The following is a 19,819-nucleotide window of genomic DNA, read 5'->3' as shown; positions in this document are numbered from 1 at the left end:
AAAGTTCTTGGGAATTCTTTATTTTTGGAATGGTAAAAAAAAGACTACCAAAAATAAAATTTAAAAAAAAAACACCTATTTGATGTGTCAAAACACATTCAATTTTTTTTTAACTTCTAGAAAAAAACAACAAAAACACACACACAAAGAGTTTTGTATTATATCATTTGTGCATGAATATCTAAGACATTATATAAAGCATTACTGTGATGCAGCTCTTTGTAGAATTTGTTGAAAGCGACTGGCCACTAGCAAAGATGTGTCTATGAATCGATCGACGCAGTTTGAGATGCAAGTCTCTGTACGACTGTCCATCTTATCACGTGGTTTATCTAAGCAAGTGTCCCAACAGATATCGGTCAGTTTATGAATCTGACTCTGGAATTGTGCCTTTGCCTGCTCCTGTTGCAATGCTGCTTGCAGTTCTTTGTCGCTGTCAAGTTTTTTGCTATCAAAGTCAAAAGACATCTTGTTCCTTGGTCAGAATCAGACGTCAATAAAATGAGAGGAAGAGGGAGAAATTTGACAATGTTCTTTCGATGTAGCCTTCTCAGCAAGCAACCTTTCCACAACAAAAAGTAAATCTGGAAGTAAAGAATTAAATTTTTTTCTCATTTTGTTTTAATAGAACAATAAAGATAAAACAAATAATTCATCTCTGTCAATAATACATAGTGTAAACAGTGTTTGAGTCAATGGGGGCCTCTACATGGTCAACTGACCTGCTAGAAATGAAATAGCAACCAAATCTTCCTTAAATCCTACTGTCATGCTTTTAAAAAAAGAGAAGGGCACATTGGATGATGTAGTCCTTGATACAAAATTCAGAAGGGAAAAGAAGAAAGAGTGGTCATGTCCAGAACTCCTTGAAAAGATCCTAAGAGGGATGAGTGGGGTGAGAGGGGGGGGGAGTCAGCAAAGTGAGAGTTTGTAAGAAATTTAGCATGTAGATAAGAGTTTATCAAGGCTCAGTTCTCTCTCTTCCCACTCCTGTCTATTACAGTTCTCTAGGCCATGACAAAAGAGCCAAAAACATGCAGCCTATGAAACTCATGTGTAATGACAATCGAATTTTCATTGCTGAATCTGTTGAAGAATAAGATGATAAGTTTCTTATGCAGAAATAAAGTCAAAGGATTAATAGGCCAAAAGGTCAATTTAGCAAATATGAAACTATTTGTTTGTAGAAAAAAAAAACAGGAAACTACTACTAACTGGGAAGTAGCCATGTTCAATATGTAGAAAGGGAATAAATAGGAATTCTATAGTGTGTTCATTCATTTTTTACATCTATTTTTCTTTGCTAGCAAGGGTTAGACAAATATATTATTGAGATATTATTTTACAGCTGGATATCCCTCCTACTGCTAACCCTTACCTTTTGTTTATGTGAGAGATCTCTTATTCTACATGTCTTTGAAAGCTAGTGGATGATATTTGTTAACAAGAAAATGACATGTCACTGCTTGTAGCTCAGAAATTTACAAAAAAAAGAGGAAATATAAATAATTATACACACATGCATATCTATCTATTTATCAGTCAATCAATCAATCAATAATTCAATATATCTATCATCATTTTGCTGTCCCCTTTTCCATATTCACATAGGCCAAACAGAATTTGAAGTGGGTTTTCTATAACCAGATTCCTTTCCTGTCACCAACACTCATCTGTTTCCAAGCAAAGTGGTATTTCCCTCAGGTCAGACATGTTTTCTGGGAAGATTGGAAACAAAGCACACAACTTGTATAATAGTGACACTTGCTCACAACTATCAATTGATGTCAAAGTAAAGAGACAGTAATACATACACACACATGCACACAACAGGCTTCTTTCAGTTTCTCTAGCAAATCCACTCACAAGACCTGTTTGGTTCAGGGTAATGATAGAAGACACTTGTCCAACTTGCCACTGAACCCAAACGAAATTATGTGGTTAGGAAGCAACTTTTCATCACAGTCACACATGCACACTACCAACCCTGATGCCATGCACTAGGATTAAACCTGAAGCCAAATGGTTGGGAAACAAACTTTTTACCACTGAGCCAAGCTTGTACCTTTATATAAACATCACTGGACATTTGATTTTAAAATGTGGGCTGGTGAACCAATCAATGTTTCACTGCATTTTTAGGGAGTATGATGCTGGAATTGTTTGTGCACCAGATTCCTGAATGTTTTGTATTCTTTCAGCTGAAATGCTCCCAACAGTAGTATCTGGAAATTTGTTTCATATTCTGATAAACAGCTGAATTGTGCAGGTAGAAATACCTATGCCATTGATGTGGATCATGGTATCAGGTATGTGAAGTGTGTATGTTAACATAAAAGTGCTAATTCTTGGACAGCAATATCTTTCATGCCATGATGACTGACAGTCAGCATAATTTTTCAGTTCTGATAACCCAGAGCTAGTGTGGAATTTTATAGAATAGCAATGTTGTAGTAATCTATGTTCAGTGAGGTATAAGTGACAGTGAGTTCACTGACATCAAGCCCACTACATTCACAACAGTGGGAGAGCATCCAAACAATCTGAATTATACAGTATAACAGTAAACCACTGAGCCCAAGGTGCTGTAGAGGAGAATGTAAAGAGACAGATCATTGTCAGGGAGATGAGGTTTGACAGCTCTATTGTCATTCCTATTTTCATGAGGAGCATAGTACAACAAATAGAAAGGAATGTGAGTAGAGAAAGGGTCATAGAGAGATGAATGAGAGTCAAAGACTCGGGGAATGCTGCAGATGTGCACTTGACGGGGATATACTGGGCAAGAGACCTAAGAGGAGATATGTACTCAGTTTAACACTTATTTCCCCATGCATGCTCTGGTGAATGGTTCTTCTCCAGAATTGCATGTTGCCTATCAGCTCAGTCCTTTGTCATCTCCTCTATGAGATTCTGCATCCAGAGATCAGTCTTCATCACTTCATCCTCTGTCTTCTGACACCCTCTTCCACAGGCTGTGTCCACTTTCACCATTCTGTACGTTTTTTTTTAACATGTCATTTTCCATACACACTACATACCTTTCTTGGCTCCTTTGTATTCTGGCATTCATGCAAAGACCAAATCACTAAGCCTTTCTCTTTTCCTTCCCAACAGTACTCCCAATGGTTACCCTTTTCAGCAAAATGTCAATTGCTAAAAAGAAGAAAAAGAGCAATCAGGTGCAACCCAGTCAGACAACAATAATAATATAGTGTGCCTCTCTGTGTGTAAACTCAGAATAAGAACTTACTTGGACTGTAACCTGTGCAACTCATGCTAGCATAAAGAACATAAAATGATATTTATCTGTCTAAACACACACACACACAGTGTGTATGTGTGTGTGATGGATTTTCTTGTAGTGAACGACAAATGAGGGTTCGGTAAAATAAAGCGCGACGGGCCACGATCGTGGCCCAGATAGATGCATTTAATTTATGGACGTTTGTTGGGGTCTAATGTTACTCAAACGCTCTGATACCCCACAGAATGCAAGAGGACTAATAGTAAAACTAATGACTTTTCAGATAATGTAAAACTTGCCATCATTATATACTAAGAAGATATTTTAACTATTTTTTTGTTTTTTATGTGTGCATGGTAGTCTCATTTTCATAAAATGTGCTCAGAAGTCCATGCTATATGAGTGCAAATCCCAACGCCTTATGGGTTAATCATGTTTTATTTACACGAATGTGTCTCTTGAGGTCTGCTGGTGCCTTGCAAACCTTTTGACAAATGGAACAAGTTGAGAACTCAGTTTGCTTGAGTGCTTGGGGATCATTTACTGTGTTTTCGTGAAAGGACGGTAAGACCTGCTTTGCTTCGTTCCACAAAACCACAATGACAGGTAAGGTTTCTATTTAGAAGAGCAGCGTTTTGCCAGTATATAGGCATTGAAAATATGTATTTATGTATGTATAGGTAGATAAGCGCACATACAGCACTTCCAGTGAATATTTCCCACATAAGTTGAAGATAGAGGTCATATAAAATATTCTTCAAAATATGCTTGTATGAAAATATTGTATAGTGTAAAGAAAATGGCGAAATAAGATCGGGAGATAAATATTTCGTCGCTTCTTACCTGTAAATATATTTGAAAGGAAAATAACAAACGCCGGTTTTCTGTGTCGACAAAGTCGCAGCGAGTTTAGTTCGAATCTTGCCGGAGGTTTCAGCTAAAAGCACATGCCTACACATTGACAACGGAAGTATAAACGAGTTATCTCCCATCGATCCCATGCCGTTCGTTGACATTGATGCTATTTATCTTAGCTAGCTAGGTCCTTGGTTGAACTGATTTACGATTCTTTCTTTCTTTTACTTGTTTCAGTCATTTGACTGCGGCCATGCTGGAGCACCGCCTTTAGTCGAGAAAATCGACCCCAAGGCTTATTCATTGTGAGCCTAGTACTTATTCTATCGGTCTCTTTTTGCCGAACCGCCAGATTACTGGGACCTAAACACACCAGCATCGGTTGTCAAGCGATGTTGGGGAGACAAACACAGATACACAACATATACACACATACATATATATATACATATATACGACGGGCTTCTTTCAGTTTCCGTCTACCAAATCCACTCACAAGGCTTTGGTCGGCCCGAGGCTATAGTAGAAGACACTTGCCCAAGGTGCCACGCAGTGAGACTGAACCCGGAACCATGTGGTTGGAAGGCAAGCTACTTACCACACAGCCACTAAACACATTCCAACAATGACCATCTCGTCGTTTTTCTTACACTCACCTCGGACTATCCAATGTGTCAATTTGCTCTTTTTTTTTTTTATGCAGTAAAATATACTTTTGAAAGAGATTTTACTGCTATTTCTAGGACACCGCGCGACCATGTTTAGGTTTTCTAATTTCAGACATGCGAGTCGCATATAACATGGCTTATTGTCAAGTGAGCTGCACTACATCAAGCTGATTTTTCGTTAGGTGTGCCATTCAGAAAGGCCCACGAGCCACGAGTTGCTGATGACTGCCTAATTGACTAGTGAAAATTTGTATTGTTTCTTCCCCCGAGGTTGTCCCTGATGCCGCAGATTTACGATGAAAGATGTTGAAGTGGTGTCCATTTTAACATTCATTTAGACATATTTACATCAAGGACTTCACTATACAGAATGCCATTCATTTATTAAGACAGTAGGGTCAAACTAAAGGGTTTGACCCGGTGGGAAATAAAAAAATTAAATATTCTAATAGGTGTAAAACAACTTCCTGAGAATTGTCAGTGAACAAGTCTCGGTTTCAAAGCAACGAAAATATTGACATTGAAATGAGATTTAAATGTTGCAGTGAAACAACCATTTCTCTTTGTGTGTGTGTGTGTGTGTGCGTTTGTGTGCGCGTCTGTGAGTTTGTGTGTGTGTGTGTGTGTGTGTGTGTGTGTGTGTGATGATATGAATGTTCCGAGCCCTCTCCCCACCCCGCCTTTCGCGGGAGCGCATTAAAAAATTTTTTTTTTATCATATTCGTTCAGAGCAAGTCGTTTTAAATCTATTACACTATTTTTCTTTTGTTTCTTGGCTCCGGTGAGGCGTCTGGGAACATTCAGGATGTGAATGTTCCGAGGCCTCTCCCCACCTCCCCGTTCGCGAGCGCGCGTTTTTTTCTTCATATTCGTTCGCAGCAAGTTGTTTTACACCTATTAGAATATTTTATTTTTTTATTTCCCACCGGGTCAAACCCTTTAGTTTAACCGACAGTAGCTTATGATTTGAAGGATATTTGACTGTTGTTTCTAATATGATGAGTGAACACGTAAAGGCTCGCTCACTAATTTGAGCGAAGTTTTCTGTTAAAATATTTTATAGAAATATTAAATCAGCCCCAGTAGCTGATCTCAATACTTTATTTCCTTGATTTTGAGAGGATGAAAGACAAAATTTAACCCTGGTGGGATTTGAACTCAGATGATCAAGTGATACAAAGAAAGCACAAGTCTTTCTTTCGAATTATGACCACAAACTAAGAGTGGAAAATTATCAGAAGCATATCACCATTGATATCTTAAAAAAAAAAATTGGAAGGTTGAAAAAAACGGCAATATTACGGTATTAGTATGACAACTGTCATGAGTGAATGTGTTTTATTTAAAAAGCAATGACAGAAGACTCTTGTCTTTCTATTTTCTGGAATAGAGATCTGGTACTTGTGATAACTGGGTGGATTTTTAGTTGTCTAAGATCACAGAGGTATTTTTGAAACCTTGTATTGACAGTTCAAACATGGGTCAGTTCAATAACAATTGTACATCAGAATACAAATCCACAGTATCTAATGCACAACATCTAAAATATAAGTAAATCATGTAGCTCCCCTACTGCAAGAGACTTGGTCTGCTCCAGACCTTTTCTCTCATACTTTACTCCTTATTCTTCTAGCGAAAAGTTTTCCCTTCCCCACTTGGAGGTTTGTATTCTCAATAGCTGCATAGTGACTTTACTAGTGCAGGTGGTATGAAAAAAAGCACCCAATATACACTGTAAAGTGGTTGGCATTAGGAACAGCAGCATCCACCAGACACTAGAGCACAAAGCAATCCTTGGGCCCATCAGATTCTGACAAACTCATCAACCCAAGCTAGCATGGAGCATAGATGATAGATGATGATCATCATCATCATTTAGCATCTGCTTTCCATGCTAGCCTGGGTTAGATGGCTTGACTGGAACTGATAGCTGGAGAGCTGCACCAAGTTCTGATCTGATTTGGCATGGTTTCTATCAATGGATGCTCTTCCTAATGCCAACCACTTCAAAAGTGTAATGGGTGCTTTTTATGTACCACCGGCACAGGTGTCAATTACGTGACACTGACATTGGCTACAACTACAATTTCACTTGGCTTGACAAATCTTCTCAAGCACAGCATATTGCCAAAGGTTTCAGTCAATTCTCATTGCCTCCATGAGTCCCAATGACGGAAAATAGGTAGAAATATAATAACTCGGGTTTTGGACAACAGCTTCAGATGCTATAAATCTCTGGAATGTGAAGGTATCCATTATTAAGAAGCAAAAACCACCATAGAAATAAAGACAAGAATTGGATGAGGAAAAACATATTTAGTATCTCTGAGCAGTAAGGTTATGTGAACCAATGTTTCTGACTCGCAAAATATAGATGCAAACACAAATCAAATAGTCTAAAGGCAAGTCACATAATTTGAAAATGCTTATGGAATAAGCAACATTTATACCAGCAATGAGACCCTCCACTGAACATTTATTTTGTTATATACCATTGTTTACCCATCCAGGTGCTTTATATTCATTCATATGTTTGCTTGATATTGCAATTAGTCCATCCACAAATTCATTGCTTACATCACACGTAACTACACTAACCTTCTATTCGTGATACATAGAACTTGTATGCATGCATGCATACATGTATACATACATGTGCAACATTCACATTTGGAAATCACATAAGCCAATCATATAAGCCATGTAAAGTAGTCTCTCTTGTTAATGAATTTTGACCTTAGCCAGGTTACCTCCATTACATCTTAGTAATTTGATTTCAACCATGTGACGGGGCTTGACCAATAAGAACTGACTGCACTAATGACCAACATGGTTTGGTTTCATCAGTAACTTTTGGTATTTACTTCTATTCCTGGGGTATATCTGTCAAACAAATATTTTATATGTATGTAAAACTCAGTGTAATGTACAAGTGAATCACCATATCTATGTATTTAGTCTTTATTATTTTATATGTTCTGCCCAGAGGCAGTGGCCAAACTGGAGCATTGCCATTATGGTACTGTATTTTCCAGCATACAAATAGACTTGTTTATAGTATAGACATGTAGCGCAAACATTCAAACATTGTCGTTATCTTTCCAAATTCTGCTGCATTTCACATGAAACTTTTAGTCCTCCAAAATCATCTTGGTGTATAAGTTGACTAATCTTTTTTTGGCTGTAAATTTTGGTTTGGAAAAATTTGACTTGTATGCCAGAAAATACAGTATGTATACATACATACCTTTGGTGATTAATTCACATGCATGCACACTCACACACATGCATGTTCTCACATACACAGACATGCACACTTTCACACAGACATGCACTCTCACACAGACATGCACACTCTCATACACACACATACACATTCTCATGCACACTCACACACACAGATAGGGAAAAACACACACACACATTTGGTGACTGGATGGTCATGTCTGAAATGCCTTTGATCAGAATCCCTTCAATCAGTGGTGACATGAAGCAAAGACAACAAAAATGACAGGGACAACAACATACAGTACATTAACAATGGTTTTCAGAGAGAACATGGAATTATATATAAAATTTGGTATTCATTTGAAAAGAAAATCTTCAACTTTGTAGTTTTATTTATTTTTGTAGAATAACAAAACATATCAATTGTTCAATAAGTATGTATGTCTGCATGTGTGAGTGTGTGTGTGTATGTGTTGCTATACAGAATGTAAAGAGCTTCTTTGTTCATAGTCTTTATAAAACTGTAATAAAGAATCTGTGATGCGAGGTTTTACAATGTCTAAAGACTGCTCGAAATGCTTCAATTCTACAATCTCAACATCGATATTCTCTTGTAGTGCAATGAGTGCAGCTTCCTGGCACACAGCACAAATCTGCAAATATGAAGAGTGGGTTGATTATAAAAAAAGCAAACAAAAAACATTTTTTTTTAAAAAGACAAAAAAAGTATAAGTGGGAAGAAGAAAACAATGAAGTTAGTAGAAGATAACAAGATGTAACACAAAAAAGAAAAGTGCCAGATGGAGGCAAGAGTTGATGATGTCGAACAAAATAAAGACAGAAGATGAAGATTATACTAAAGAAAATAATGCTAATAGGTGCAAGCCTAGCAGCATGGTTCACAAGTTTACTTCACAATTAGGTGGTTCATGGTTTAATTCCACTGCACTGCTCCTTAAGTAAATGACTTTTACCATAGTTTCAGACCAATCCATACCTTTCCAGTGAGTGGAATTTACTAGGTAGAAATTATGCAGAAACCCATCAGGCAAGAATCAAGCAGAGCATCATCATTCAACATTTTTTTTCCATGCTAGCATAAGTTAGACAGTTGAACAGGAGCTGGTAAACCAGAGGTCTGCACTAAGCTCCACTATCTGCTTTGGCAAGTTTTTTTTTTTTCATTTTTCAACTGGATGCCCTGACAATTTGATAAATACAGGCACAGATATAGCAGTGTGGTTGAGATGCTTGTTTTGCAGCCATCTCATTTCAGGTTCAGTCCCACAGCACAGCACCTTGAGCAAGTGTTTTCTACTATTACCCTAGGCCAACTAATACCTTATAGGCGAATTTGTAGACAGAAACTGTGTGGATGCATGCATGCATGTACCAATGTGTCTGTGTTTGTACCCCACTCCCCATCTACTGCTGTACAATTGACACTGATTTGTTTATGTACTCATAACTAAGTAGTGCAGCAAAAGATACCTACAGAGTAAGGGCCAAACTTAAAAATAACTACTGAGATCGATTTGTTCTACTAAAACTCTTCAAGGTGGTGTCCCAGCAGGGTTGCAGTCCAATGACTAAAACAACTGAAAGACAATGAATTAATAGAAGAGAGAGAGAGAGAGAGAGAGTGTGTGTGTGTCTTCCATTATTGTACACTGACAAAGACAAAAGACTGAGAAGAAGAAAGGAAGATAGAACAGAAGAAGACAAAAGAAGAGAGAAAAAAATAGAGTAGAAAAGGGAACAGAAAACAAATAAAACAAGAGCACTCAGAGAACGCAAACCTCCGCCAAGGCAACATCAACGTCCTCTAAACGATTAGCCGGAGATGATTTTTTTTAAATGAGAATATCTGAAATAAATTCGACTGCTCTCACAAACAAGAATACTAAAATACTAAAAATGAACCCAAAAGCTCTCAAAAATAAAGTAAAAAAAAAACAGGTAAATAATCCAGAACCTTTGTCTGGTACTGGATAAATGCCAAAATCTAATCAGTTCGTGCCAGTCACGAGGCCAAACATCCCTGAAAGTTCCATCCAGCAGTTCTTGAAATATCTTGTCCACAGACAACAAACAAACAAGACTGGAAACAATATCTCCGCCTTTGCTAAGGCAGAGGTAATAATGACAACTACAATATGATAGGAGAAGGAAGAGTAGAAGAATGAATAGGTGTTGAAGACAAAGATACCATCAAAGAATTTCTCACCTCAGCTCCTGAGTAACCTTCTGTACTTTTTGCCAGAGTATCAATGCATACATCAGAGGCAACGGGCATGTTATTTACTCTAATTCGAAAGATATCTTTACGGGTCAACAGGTCAGGCAATGGAATATACAGAATTCTGTCAATTCGACCAGGACGTAAAAGAGCCTTGCAAAGAAAAGTAATTCTTTAGTTGTTAATGAAATGGAAATTGCATAAATAAGAAAAAAAAAGAGAGAGAAAAAAAAACAAATAACAATGTTCTCATCTATCACTGTATATATTATCAAAAGAAAAGTTAAATGTCTGACAATATTTTATGTCATATAATGGTAGTCTTTTGATCCAAGAAAAACAGTTCTGCAATTTCTTGCTAAACAATCTGCATAGGTGATTTGTTTATAGCAATCAAATGTCTATGCCGCACACAAGCTCACTCCCTCCACCTGTACAGTGTGTCACATGCCAGATGTGAAGTAGTTATATATATATATATATATATATATATATATATATATATAGTTTTAGGGAAAATAACCAATTTTCAAGAACTCATCGATGAGTTTTTTACCTGTAATTTTGGATTTTGTCCCTAATAATATTATAGAGAGAGAGGGGGGGGGAGAGAGAGAGAGAGGGAGAGAGAGAGAGAGAGATCAGGCAGTGCATAAAGGTCACTTTCTGTTTTAGATATGACTGCTCCAGATTGTTGAGATTAGCAAGCCATCAAACCCACCCCACCCCACCCCCAAACACTCCAGGAAATGAAGCACAACATTTAACAAGTAATCAGAGTACTGAAGCCACATATATTACACAAACACACTCATGATACCAAATTTATTCACAAGGCTGTTACTATAGTCCCCAGGCTGACCAAAGCCATGAGAGTGGATCTGATAGATGGAAACTGAAAGAAGCTTGTTGTGTGTGCATGTTTTTACATTTGTGCTCCATGAAAGTCATGAGTTTTGAACAGTGATGTTGTTGCTTTTCCTATCAAGGAATTGTTTGCTCACTTCATGTCTTTGATGATGTGTGAAATAAGAGAGCCCTTACTTGAGTAACAGGTAAGAGATAAGAAGGCCATTCAGCTGTAAAACAATACCTCAGTAAATTGGGTTGTGTCTGGGGAGAGTCATATTGTCTTAATGCCTTATCTAATACACTCACTGGTTTGATTTCCACTAATTTATTATTTATATTTTTTCTTCCAAAATTTTTGTTGCCTGTTGCAACCTTGTCAATGAATGTTGACTCTGTCTGTTATTGGAGCTGCGTTCTTTTTTGTCTGTTTGTGCATGTGTGCTTGTGTATGCATATATGTATGAATGTGTGTGTCCACATGTATGTGTGTATGCATATATGTATGTATGCATGTATGTGTGTGTGTCTGTATGTATGTATGTATATATGTATATGTATTCTGCATATTCATGTGTCTGTGTGTGCGTGTTTGTATGTATATGTGTGTGTATTTTACATTCAGCAAACTCATATTAACAAAGAACACAAAAAAAAATCGCATAACATGAACGACTGATAAAAATATATAAATACACATGTGGATATACATATTGTTTTGTTACCTCATCTATCATATCAGGTCTATTAGTGGCAGCAACAATAGTGACATCTTGCAGTTTCTCCACACCATCAATTTCAGTCAGCAGCTGGGCTAGAACCCTGTCCTCTACATTACTGCCACCAGACGAGCTAAAATATGAACAAACAAATAAACAATAATATTAATCTCCACTGATGATGTTGATGTCATCTCCATTTGCTCAAAGAGCATCAGGCAATGAGAGTTCTTCAAGAAGTACCATTCTGCACTCTTCTTCCTAAGTGACGCCTATCTCAGTCAAGTCTTCCCACACAGTCTTTTTGCCATGTCTTCAACCGATCTGCCTCTAATTTTCCTTGCATACATATATACAGGAAATAACATTTACTGACCAAAGACAAAAGAGAAATAAAAATTTTGTTGTACAGTGTAATCTATCTATCTGAGATAGAGTGAATGAGAAAGGTTGGGGAGACAGAGATGGTGATGCTGTTTAGCTCAGGTCGATTCTCATCAAGCAGATTTGTAGCAGACAGGCAGTCAGCGAAGTAATATCTACAAGTCTATTATTGTTCCAGTTATGAAACACACTGCAGCATGCAGTAGTAAATGGTATACAGTGCAGTGTGATGATCTGAACATATACTCTCTCCACTGTGTAGTTTATTTCTCTATGCCTGTAAAGTTTGGTAGTGATCACAAAAGAGACAGGCAAGGTACAAAAAAAAAGTCAGAGTATGACAGTCACTGTTCTTTTGGATTTATCTTTGGAGAAAGAGACAGAAAGTAAAAGATAGAAAGAAGGATAGAGAGAAACATACAAAATAAGAGAGAGAACAAGACAGTGACAAAAAGAGACAGACAGACAGTGAGAGAGAGTGAGAGTGAAAAGGTAGAGAGTGCTGCTAAAAACTACATACCTTCCTCGTTGTATAGCCAAGGCATCGATTTCATCAAAGAAAATTATAGCAGGGGCTGCAGCTCTGGCCTTGCGGAACACTTCACGTACAGCCTTTTCACTTTCTCCAACCCATTTATTAAACAACTCAGGCCCCTTAAAAATAAGAAAACAAATATTCATTTCCTTTAAAGATTTCTGTTAGTCATGTGTGATTGGATCATGTTGAAGCACAAACTTCAAAAGTTTCAGTTGATTATATTACCACCGTTATTTATTTGAATTTCCAGTTATTAAATGGATACGTTAACTTTTGGCATAAAGGAATGCAAAGTTGATACATTGTTTTACAGCATGATACACAAGCACAAACACACACACATCGTCATTGATTTAATGTCTACTTTTCCATGTTTGTAAGGATCAGACAAGATTCACCAAGGCAGAATCTTCAAAGACCAGGCCTCTTCTTAATGCCAACCCTCATAAATGTATAGATATATAAGTGTTTCTGCATGTATATAGGTATATTCAAGCATGCATCATCATCATCATTTAATGTCCGCTCTCCATGCTGGCATGGGTTAGACAGTTTGACTATGGTTTCTACAGCTGGATGCCCTTCCTAATGCCAACCACTCCAGGAATGTAATATACATGTTTCAAAGTGTATGTACATAATCCAGCAAACCTCTCTCAAATATCACATCCTATACTTCTAACAAGAAACTCAATGGATAATGCAGTGCTACTCACATTACATCTAAATAAATGATGAGATGGTCACAGCTTGAATGCTTTTGGCTGGAGTGGCCAAACAATTACAACTTAGCTCCTCTTTCCAGTACATGTGAATATTTCATTCTGTAAGAGCTTGTGTTCTTGTTGCTATTTAGTCATCAGATCAATCCTGATTGAGAGGACCTGTAATCAAAAGCATTCCAGCTGTGACTATATATCATCTTTTCATAGAAACAGAACCACATTATGCAAAGTTTCCATTCTTTGTAAAGACAAATCTACATTTGGTTGCTACATCAAGCAACTTCATAGATGCTCCATTCGTTCATTAGTGTCTGTTTTATGTACATGTTTTTACTATGTGTGTATGCAAATTTGTGAGTCGGAATACATACCTTGATCGCAATAAAATTCAGTCCGCTCTCTGTAGCCAGGGCCTTAGCAATCATAGTCTTGGAGCAACCAGGAGGTCCATAGAGAAGTATCCCTTTACTTGGTTCAATGCCCATATTGGTAAATACTTCAGGGTGTTTCAAAGGCCATTCAATCGCTTGCTTCAGTTTCTGTTTGATATCATACTGGCCGCCAATATCTGACCAGTGAACCTAGAGTGACCCAAACAATATATATATATATATATATATATATATTACAACAACACTTCAAGTAGATTTGCTAAACACACACTATCTGAATGACACATGTCAACAGAACTACACATAAACCTAAATATCACTGTTCCTAATTTAGTTACAAGGCTAGTTATATAAGGACAAAGGGGTACATTGACCCCAGTACTTGACTGGTACTTTATTTTATTGTCTTCCACTTAAAGAATGAAAAGGAAATTTGACCTTGGTAGGATTTGAACTCAAGATATACAGAGCTAAATCAAACACTGCAAGGCATTTTTCTGATGCTCTAACAATTCTACCAAACGTACTGCTCCCATACATTACTATAATGGAAATACATACATTAATCTAAGCAATACATGCTACAGTATACAAACAGCAACTAGAATAAATAATGCATTAACTCAAACACTACATCATTGTTCATCCACATCTACTTTTCCATAGGACCAACTGGTACTTATTTTATCGACCCCAAAAGGATGAACAGCAAAGTCGAGCCCAGCGGCATTTGAACCTCAAACATGAACACAGACAAAATGCTACAAAGCATTCAGCATGCAAACGATTCTGCCAGCTGGCCACCCTAATAATAATAATAATAATAATAATAATAATAATAATAATAATAATAATAATAATAATAATAATAATAATAATAATAATAATAATAATAATAATAATAATAATAATAATGATAATAATAATAATAATAATAATAATAATAAAAAGTGTTTGTACTGGTGATGATGATGATGATGATGACAACAATGATAACACAAATATAATTAGAAATCTCCAACCTTGGGTACTTCAAGTAGAACTTCTCTCATGGCACTTGGATTGGTGACATTCAAGCCATGTATCAAATGACTTACAGTCAGCCGTACACTGGAATGGTTTCCTGTTCTCAGGGCTTTTAGACTAGCTGTGTTAAAAAAAAAAAAGAGACATATATCAGTTTATTACAGTCTGGCATGAACGCAGGACATTTTTTACTGAGTTCATAGTAATATCCTAGCACACACACACACACACACAGATATATCAGGCTTGTGCCTCACAAAGGAACTTTCCAAGTGCAGATCTATAGTCTCACAAGATATACAGAGAATCACGGTATATACTCACACAGATATCTTTTATCTTGTATTTGTTTCAGTCATTGGATTGTGACCAGGCTGGAGTACCACAATGAAAGGTTTAGTCAAATAAATTGCCCCCAATACTTATTTTTAAGCCTGGTTTTTATTCTGTTTCTTTTTGCCATGAGGATGTAAACAAATCAATACCTATTGTCAAATGGTGGTGGTAGAAGACCAACATAAACACACACACACAATGAGCTTCCCCAGTTTCCATCTACCAAATTCACTTACAAGGAAGGCACATGCTGAAGGTGCTTGCTCTGCAGTGGGACTGAACCCAAGACCACAGGATTGAAAAGCAAACTTCTTACCACACAGCCACACCTGCAAACATATATGCATCTAATTTTAGGAGTATAGTAAATAGATGAATGCGTAAATAAACTATCCTTGTAGTGAGTAATCTTTCTCTCATATCTGAATGTCAAAATGCGCATGCGCACACACACACACACACAGCTTATGATTTGGAAATTTTGATGATAAATATTCAAGTTGCTAAGTCAGTGGAACTTCCTGGCCATTGTGTTACAATGTAAGTGGCTGATTTTCCCACAGATACATTTACTTTTAAAGTAATACATCAACACATAAAAACAATAGCTGTGAAGTTGGAGTAATGAGCTAGCCATTACTCACCTGAAAGTTTTGCCTTGTCTTTTAACTACCTAACTGACAAAACATGTAGCAGACATTATTGCAGATTTAAATGGCTAATGTTAGGGAAGATTGCTAGTAATTCATCATCATTATCATCATTTAATGTCTACTTTTCCATGCTTGCATGGGTAAAATGAAATGTGTTCAGGCAGATCTTTTATGCCTAGATGCCCTTCCAGTCACCAACCCTCACCTGTTTCTTAGCAAGGTAATATTTCTCCAAGGCCAAACATGATTTTCATGGAAGACTGGAAATGAACACCATATGTATGATGTTCATGCTCAATTGCAACCATCAGATGATGTCAAGACAAGGATACCCACAAGCACCCACCCACACACATACATATGACAGGCTTCTTTTAGTTTCTATCTACTAAATCCATTCACAAGGCAATCAGCCTGAGGTTATAGAAGAAGAGGCTTGTCCAAAGTGTTGTGCAGTGGGACTGAAACTGAAACCACATGGTTAGGAAGCAACCCCTACACCATCATTATCATTATTGTTTAATGTCCATTTTCCATGCTGGAATGGGTTGGATGGTTTAACAGAAGCTGGCCAGCCAGAGAGCTGTCCAAGCTCCAATTGTCTGTTTTGGCATGGTTTCTATAACTAGATGCCCTTCCTAATGCCAACCACTTTACAGAATGTGCTCGGTGCTTTTTACGTGCCAATGGCACAGGTGCATTTATGTAGCACCAGTACAAGTGCATTTTACATGGCACCGACATGAGTGCCATTTATGTGGCACCAGCACAAGTGTATTTTACATGGTACCAGCACAAGTGCATTTTACATGGTACCAGCACAAGTGCATTGTATATATATATATGTAAATATATTTAATACTAACTCATTGTATGTGTGTGTTAAGTGTGTTAATGTGTGTCTGTGTCCCCTTGTCCAGACATTGCATGAGATTTGTAAATGAGCATCAGTCATAGAAATGATGTCCTTCAGTTCCAATCTGCAATAAAAACATGTCCAGCCATGAGGCCCATATAACCTCACTTAGAAACAGGTGAGGGTCAATAATAGGAAAATTTGCTTTGATGAATTCCGTCTGACCCATGCAAGCATAGAAAAGTGGACGTTAAAACAATGACACTGACAATTATGACGATGGTGATAAGTAGCAGTCGCCCAAGCATGCAAGTTTCCCCTCTCCATTCTACAGACATTATCCAAGGTAAAAAAAAAAGGGAATCTGATATAACAGACACTAGTGTTGTCCCTAAATATCAATGACATCATAGGGATACTGTAATAACTCACAACCGACCTTCTTTGCAAATTGCTGAGAGGTCAGCCCCAACAAAACCATGGGCAGCATCAGCTATGTCTTTGACTTCTGCTTCAGTGACAGTGTTGGGAATATTCTTCAGCAGCTTTTTCAGAATCTGTTAGGATTATAAACAAGTAAAGATAATGGAAATTTTTTAAATTACTGCTGACGTTGCATTATATGGACCACTATCATTGCATCTACTATTACAGCTACTGCGATTTTTAGAATGAGATGATCAGGCACAACTGTTTGGACACTGACCATCTTGCACAGCTGACTGGACATTCAGCCAGTTTTGGCACTGGATGTAAGCACACAGACTCACAAATATGCACATACAGAGAGAGACAGAGCAAGAAAGAGAGAGTGAATATAATTTATCAATTGAACATGACTGACATAAACACTTTCCCTCTATTCATTCATGTAAAGAGAGAACAAGAGAAACATTAAAATGTCTGTTGTCAAATAAGTCAGCATTGAATCAGTGATGCCATAATCATCATCATCATCGTTTAATGTCCGCTTTCCATGCTAGCATGGATTGGACGATTTGACTGAGGACTGGCAAGCCAGAAGGCTGCACCAGGCTCCAATCTGATCAAGCAGAGATTCTACAGCTGGATGCCCTTCCTAACACCAACCACTCCGAGAGTGTAGTGGGTGCTTTTACGTGCAACCGGCACATGGGCCAGTCACGCGGTACTGGCAACGGCCACGCTCAAAAAGGTGTTTTTTACGTGCCACCTGCACGGGAGCCAGTCCAGCGGCACTGGCAATGACCTCGCTCGAATGATTTTCTAACATGCCACCAGCACAAGTGCTAGAAGGCAACGCAGGTAACGATTACGCTCAAATGGTGCTAAAATAGCCGTGTTAAAACATCTCATAACCTGTTATTACTACTAATGCTGCTGCAACTACAACCATCACTACTACTCCTGCTGCTGCTACTACTACTACTACTACAAGTCAATGCAAAATCCTCCATGTGGTCATTCAACAGCTAGAAATACCTGCCAAATCTACCTCAAATCACATCCTATTGTCTGAACAAAATAAAAAGCATACATTAAATAACAAAGTCTCCAGCCTGAGAAAAAATACACACGGAGTGGTCATACCTGGAATACTTTTGATTATAGGTTTAAAAGAACATAATGAATCTGAGGGTAAGCAACAACTGCTGCTACTACTACTACCACTACTACATTTACTTATTCTCATCATTATCATTTTAACATCCATTTTTCTATGTTTGCATGGGTCAGATGGAATTTGTGGAGGCAGATTTTTATACAACCAGATGCCCTTTTTGTCACCAACCTTCACCACTTTCCAAGTAAGGTCATTACAACCTATGACCAAAATGTTTTCATGGAAATGACACAACATATATTGATACTTGTTTATAACTATCAAGTGATGTCAAGCTAAGGAGACACTAACATACATACACACATACAAACATACATATAAGCACACACATGCACATGACAGGCTTCTTTCAGTTTCTATCTACCAAATCGCTTGACAAGGCTTTGGTCACCCCAGGGCTATAGCAGAAAATGTGACTGAGTCTGAAACCATGTGGTTGGAAAACAAGCTTCTTAACCACACAGCTACACCTGCACCTATTAAGAGGTTAGCAAATCCTAGTGAATTGTTAAATAACAACAAAACTGGTTGGTTCAATGTTCATTCCAAGTTGTTAAAACAACTTCCGTAACAATGGTGGTGGCCAAACTGCAGCTTCTGAGTCACGAGTATTGAAATGAGATCCAATATTGGATTTCAGTGCTATTTTTCCTCAAACCACTTTAACATTCCTATCAAGCAGATTTTAAAATATTAACTGCAAAAACAAAGACTCAATAAAAGCCTTCAACAGAGATTAATTAATCTACTTGAGTGAATAGTATTGTGTAGCTATGTATTAATTTTATTCATGAATATAGTTTTAAAAATGCATGTTGTAGCTCATGAATATTTATATTTAAAAAATTATATGTGCCTTTTCTATCAAACATTTCATCCACCAAATATTCCTTCATTAATTTTACATTTGTTTTTCATGCTCACTTGGATTAGACAAATACATAATATTGAGGAATTCTTTCACAGTCAGATGCACTTCCTGTTGCTAACCTTGACTTGTATTCATTGCATTCACCCAGTAAATGATTCATTAACAAATAATATGTATGTATGTATGTGTATATAAATGTATATATACATATATAAAAATATATATATATATAATATATCTTAGGTTGAGGAGAAGTTTGTGCACCGTGTTAAAATAATGCTTTTTTATATATTTTTGTGGTGTGTGTGTTCATTCGGTTCATGTCATGTTCAATGGTGACTCACTGTGTTCATTGAAAATGCGCTTTGTTTCAACATGTCAATGCAAAGCTGCACACCACCAGAAAAACCAGCAACAAGATTGAAGAGTTGGATGGTGTGGAAGTTCTGCCACATCCAGCCTATAGTTCAGACGTTGCTCCATCTGACTATGGTCTATTCCAATCAATGCAGCACTTTATGAAAGGTTGCCAATTTGAGTCATTCAATGAAGTTGAAGAAGCCTGTCAAGAATTTTTTGATTCAAAGCCAAAGGGTTGGTAGTTTGACCAAATCCAAAAGCTTGCAGATC

General features: G+C 37.3%; 2 protein-coding genes across 5 annotated transcripts in view; both read right to left on the bottom strand.

Annotated features, from left to right (window-relative positions):
* LOC106874187 (mitochondrial import inner membrane translocase subunit Tim8 B-like) lies at positions 1-4,228 on the bottom strand. Of its 2 annotated transcripts, XM_089361676.1 has the most exons (3): positions 4,091-4,228; positions 3,042-3,156; positions 1-584 (listed from the first exon to the last, which is right to left on the bottom strand). In XM_089361676.1, exon 3 carries the CDS (start codon positions 466-468, stop codon positions 202-204), a length of 267 nt encoding a protein of 88 aa, XP_089217802.1. In that variant the 5' UTR covers positions 469-584; positions 3,042-3,156; positions 4,091-4,228; the 3' UTR covers positions 1-201. The 2 variants fall into 2 exon arrangements, with proteins under 2 accessions (XP_089217802.1, XP_089217801.1); XM_089361675.1 differs by lacking the exon at positions 3,042-3,156.
* A 4,144-nt stretch (positions 4,229-8,372) lies between these two features.
* Positions 8,373-19,819, bottom strand: part of LOC106874188 (ATPase family gene 2 protein homolog A) — a 29,455-nt gene continuing 18,008 nt past the window's right edge. For all 3 annotated transcript variants that reach the window (XM_014921843.3, XM_089361672.1, XM_052972446.2), the window contains 7 exons: positions 17,155-17,272; positions 14,867-14,991; positions 13,824-14,033; positions 12,710-12,843; positions 11,812-11,938; positions 10,226-10,390; positions 8,373-8,651 (listed from right to left, as the gene is read on the bottom strand). In XM_014921843.3, coding sequence (XP_014777329.2) covers positions 8,475-8,651; positions 10,226-10,390; positions 11,812-11,938; positions 12,710-12,843; positions 13,824-14,033; positions 14,867-14,991; positions 17,155-17,272 — 1,056 coding nt within the window. In that variant the 3' untranslated portion in view covers positions 8,373-8,474. The remainder of the gene's footprint in view (positions 8,652-10,225; positions 10,391-11,811; positions 11,939-12,709; positions 12,844-13,823; positions 14,034-14,866; positions 14,992-17,154; positions 17,273-19,819) is intronic.

Source organism: Octopus bimaculoides, chromosome 13 (genome assembly GCF_046866305.1).
Source record: "Octopus bimaculoides isolate indiv1 chromosome 13, ASM4686630v1, whole genome shotgun sequence".
Lineage (NCBI taxonomy): Eukaryota > Metazoa > Mollusca > Cephalopoda > Octopoda > Octopodidae > Octopus > Octopus bimaculoides.
The sequence above is the reverse complement of the archived record's forward strand: the minus strand, read 5'-3'. Positions and strand labels throughout refer to the sequence as shown.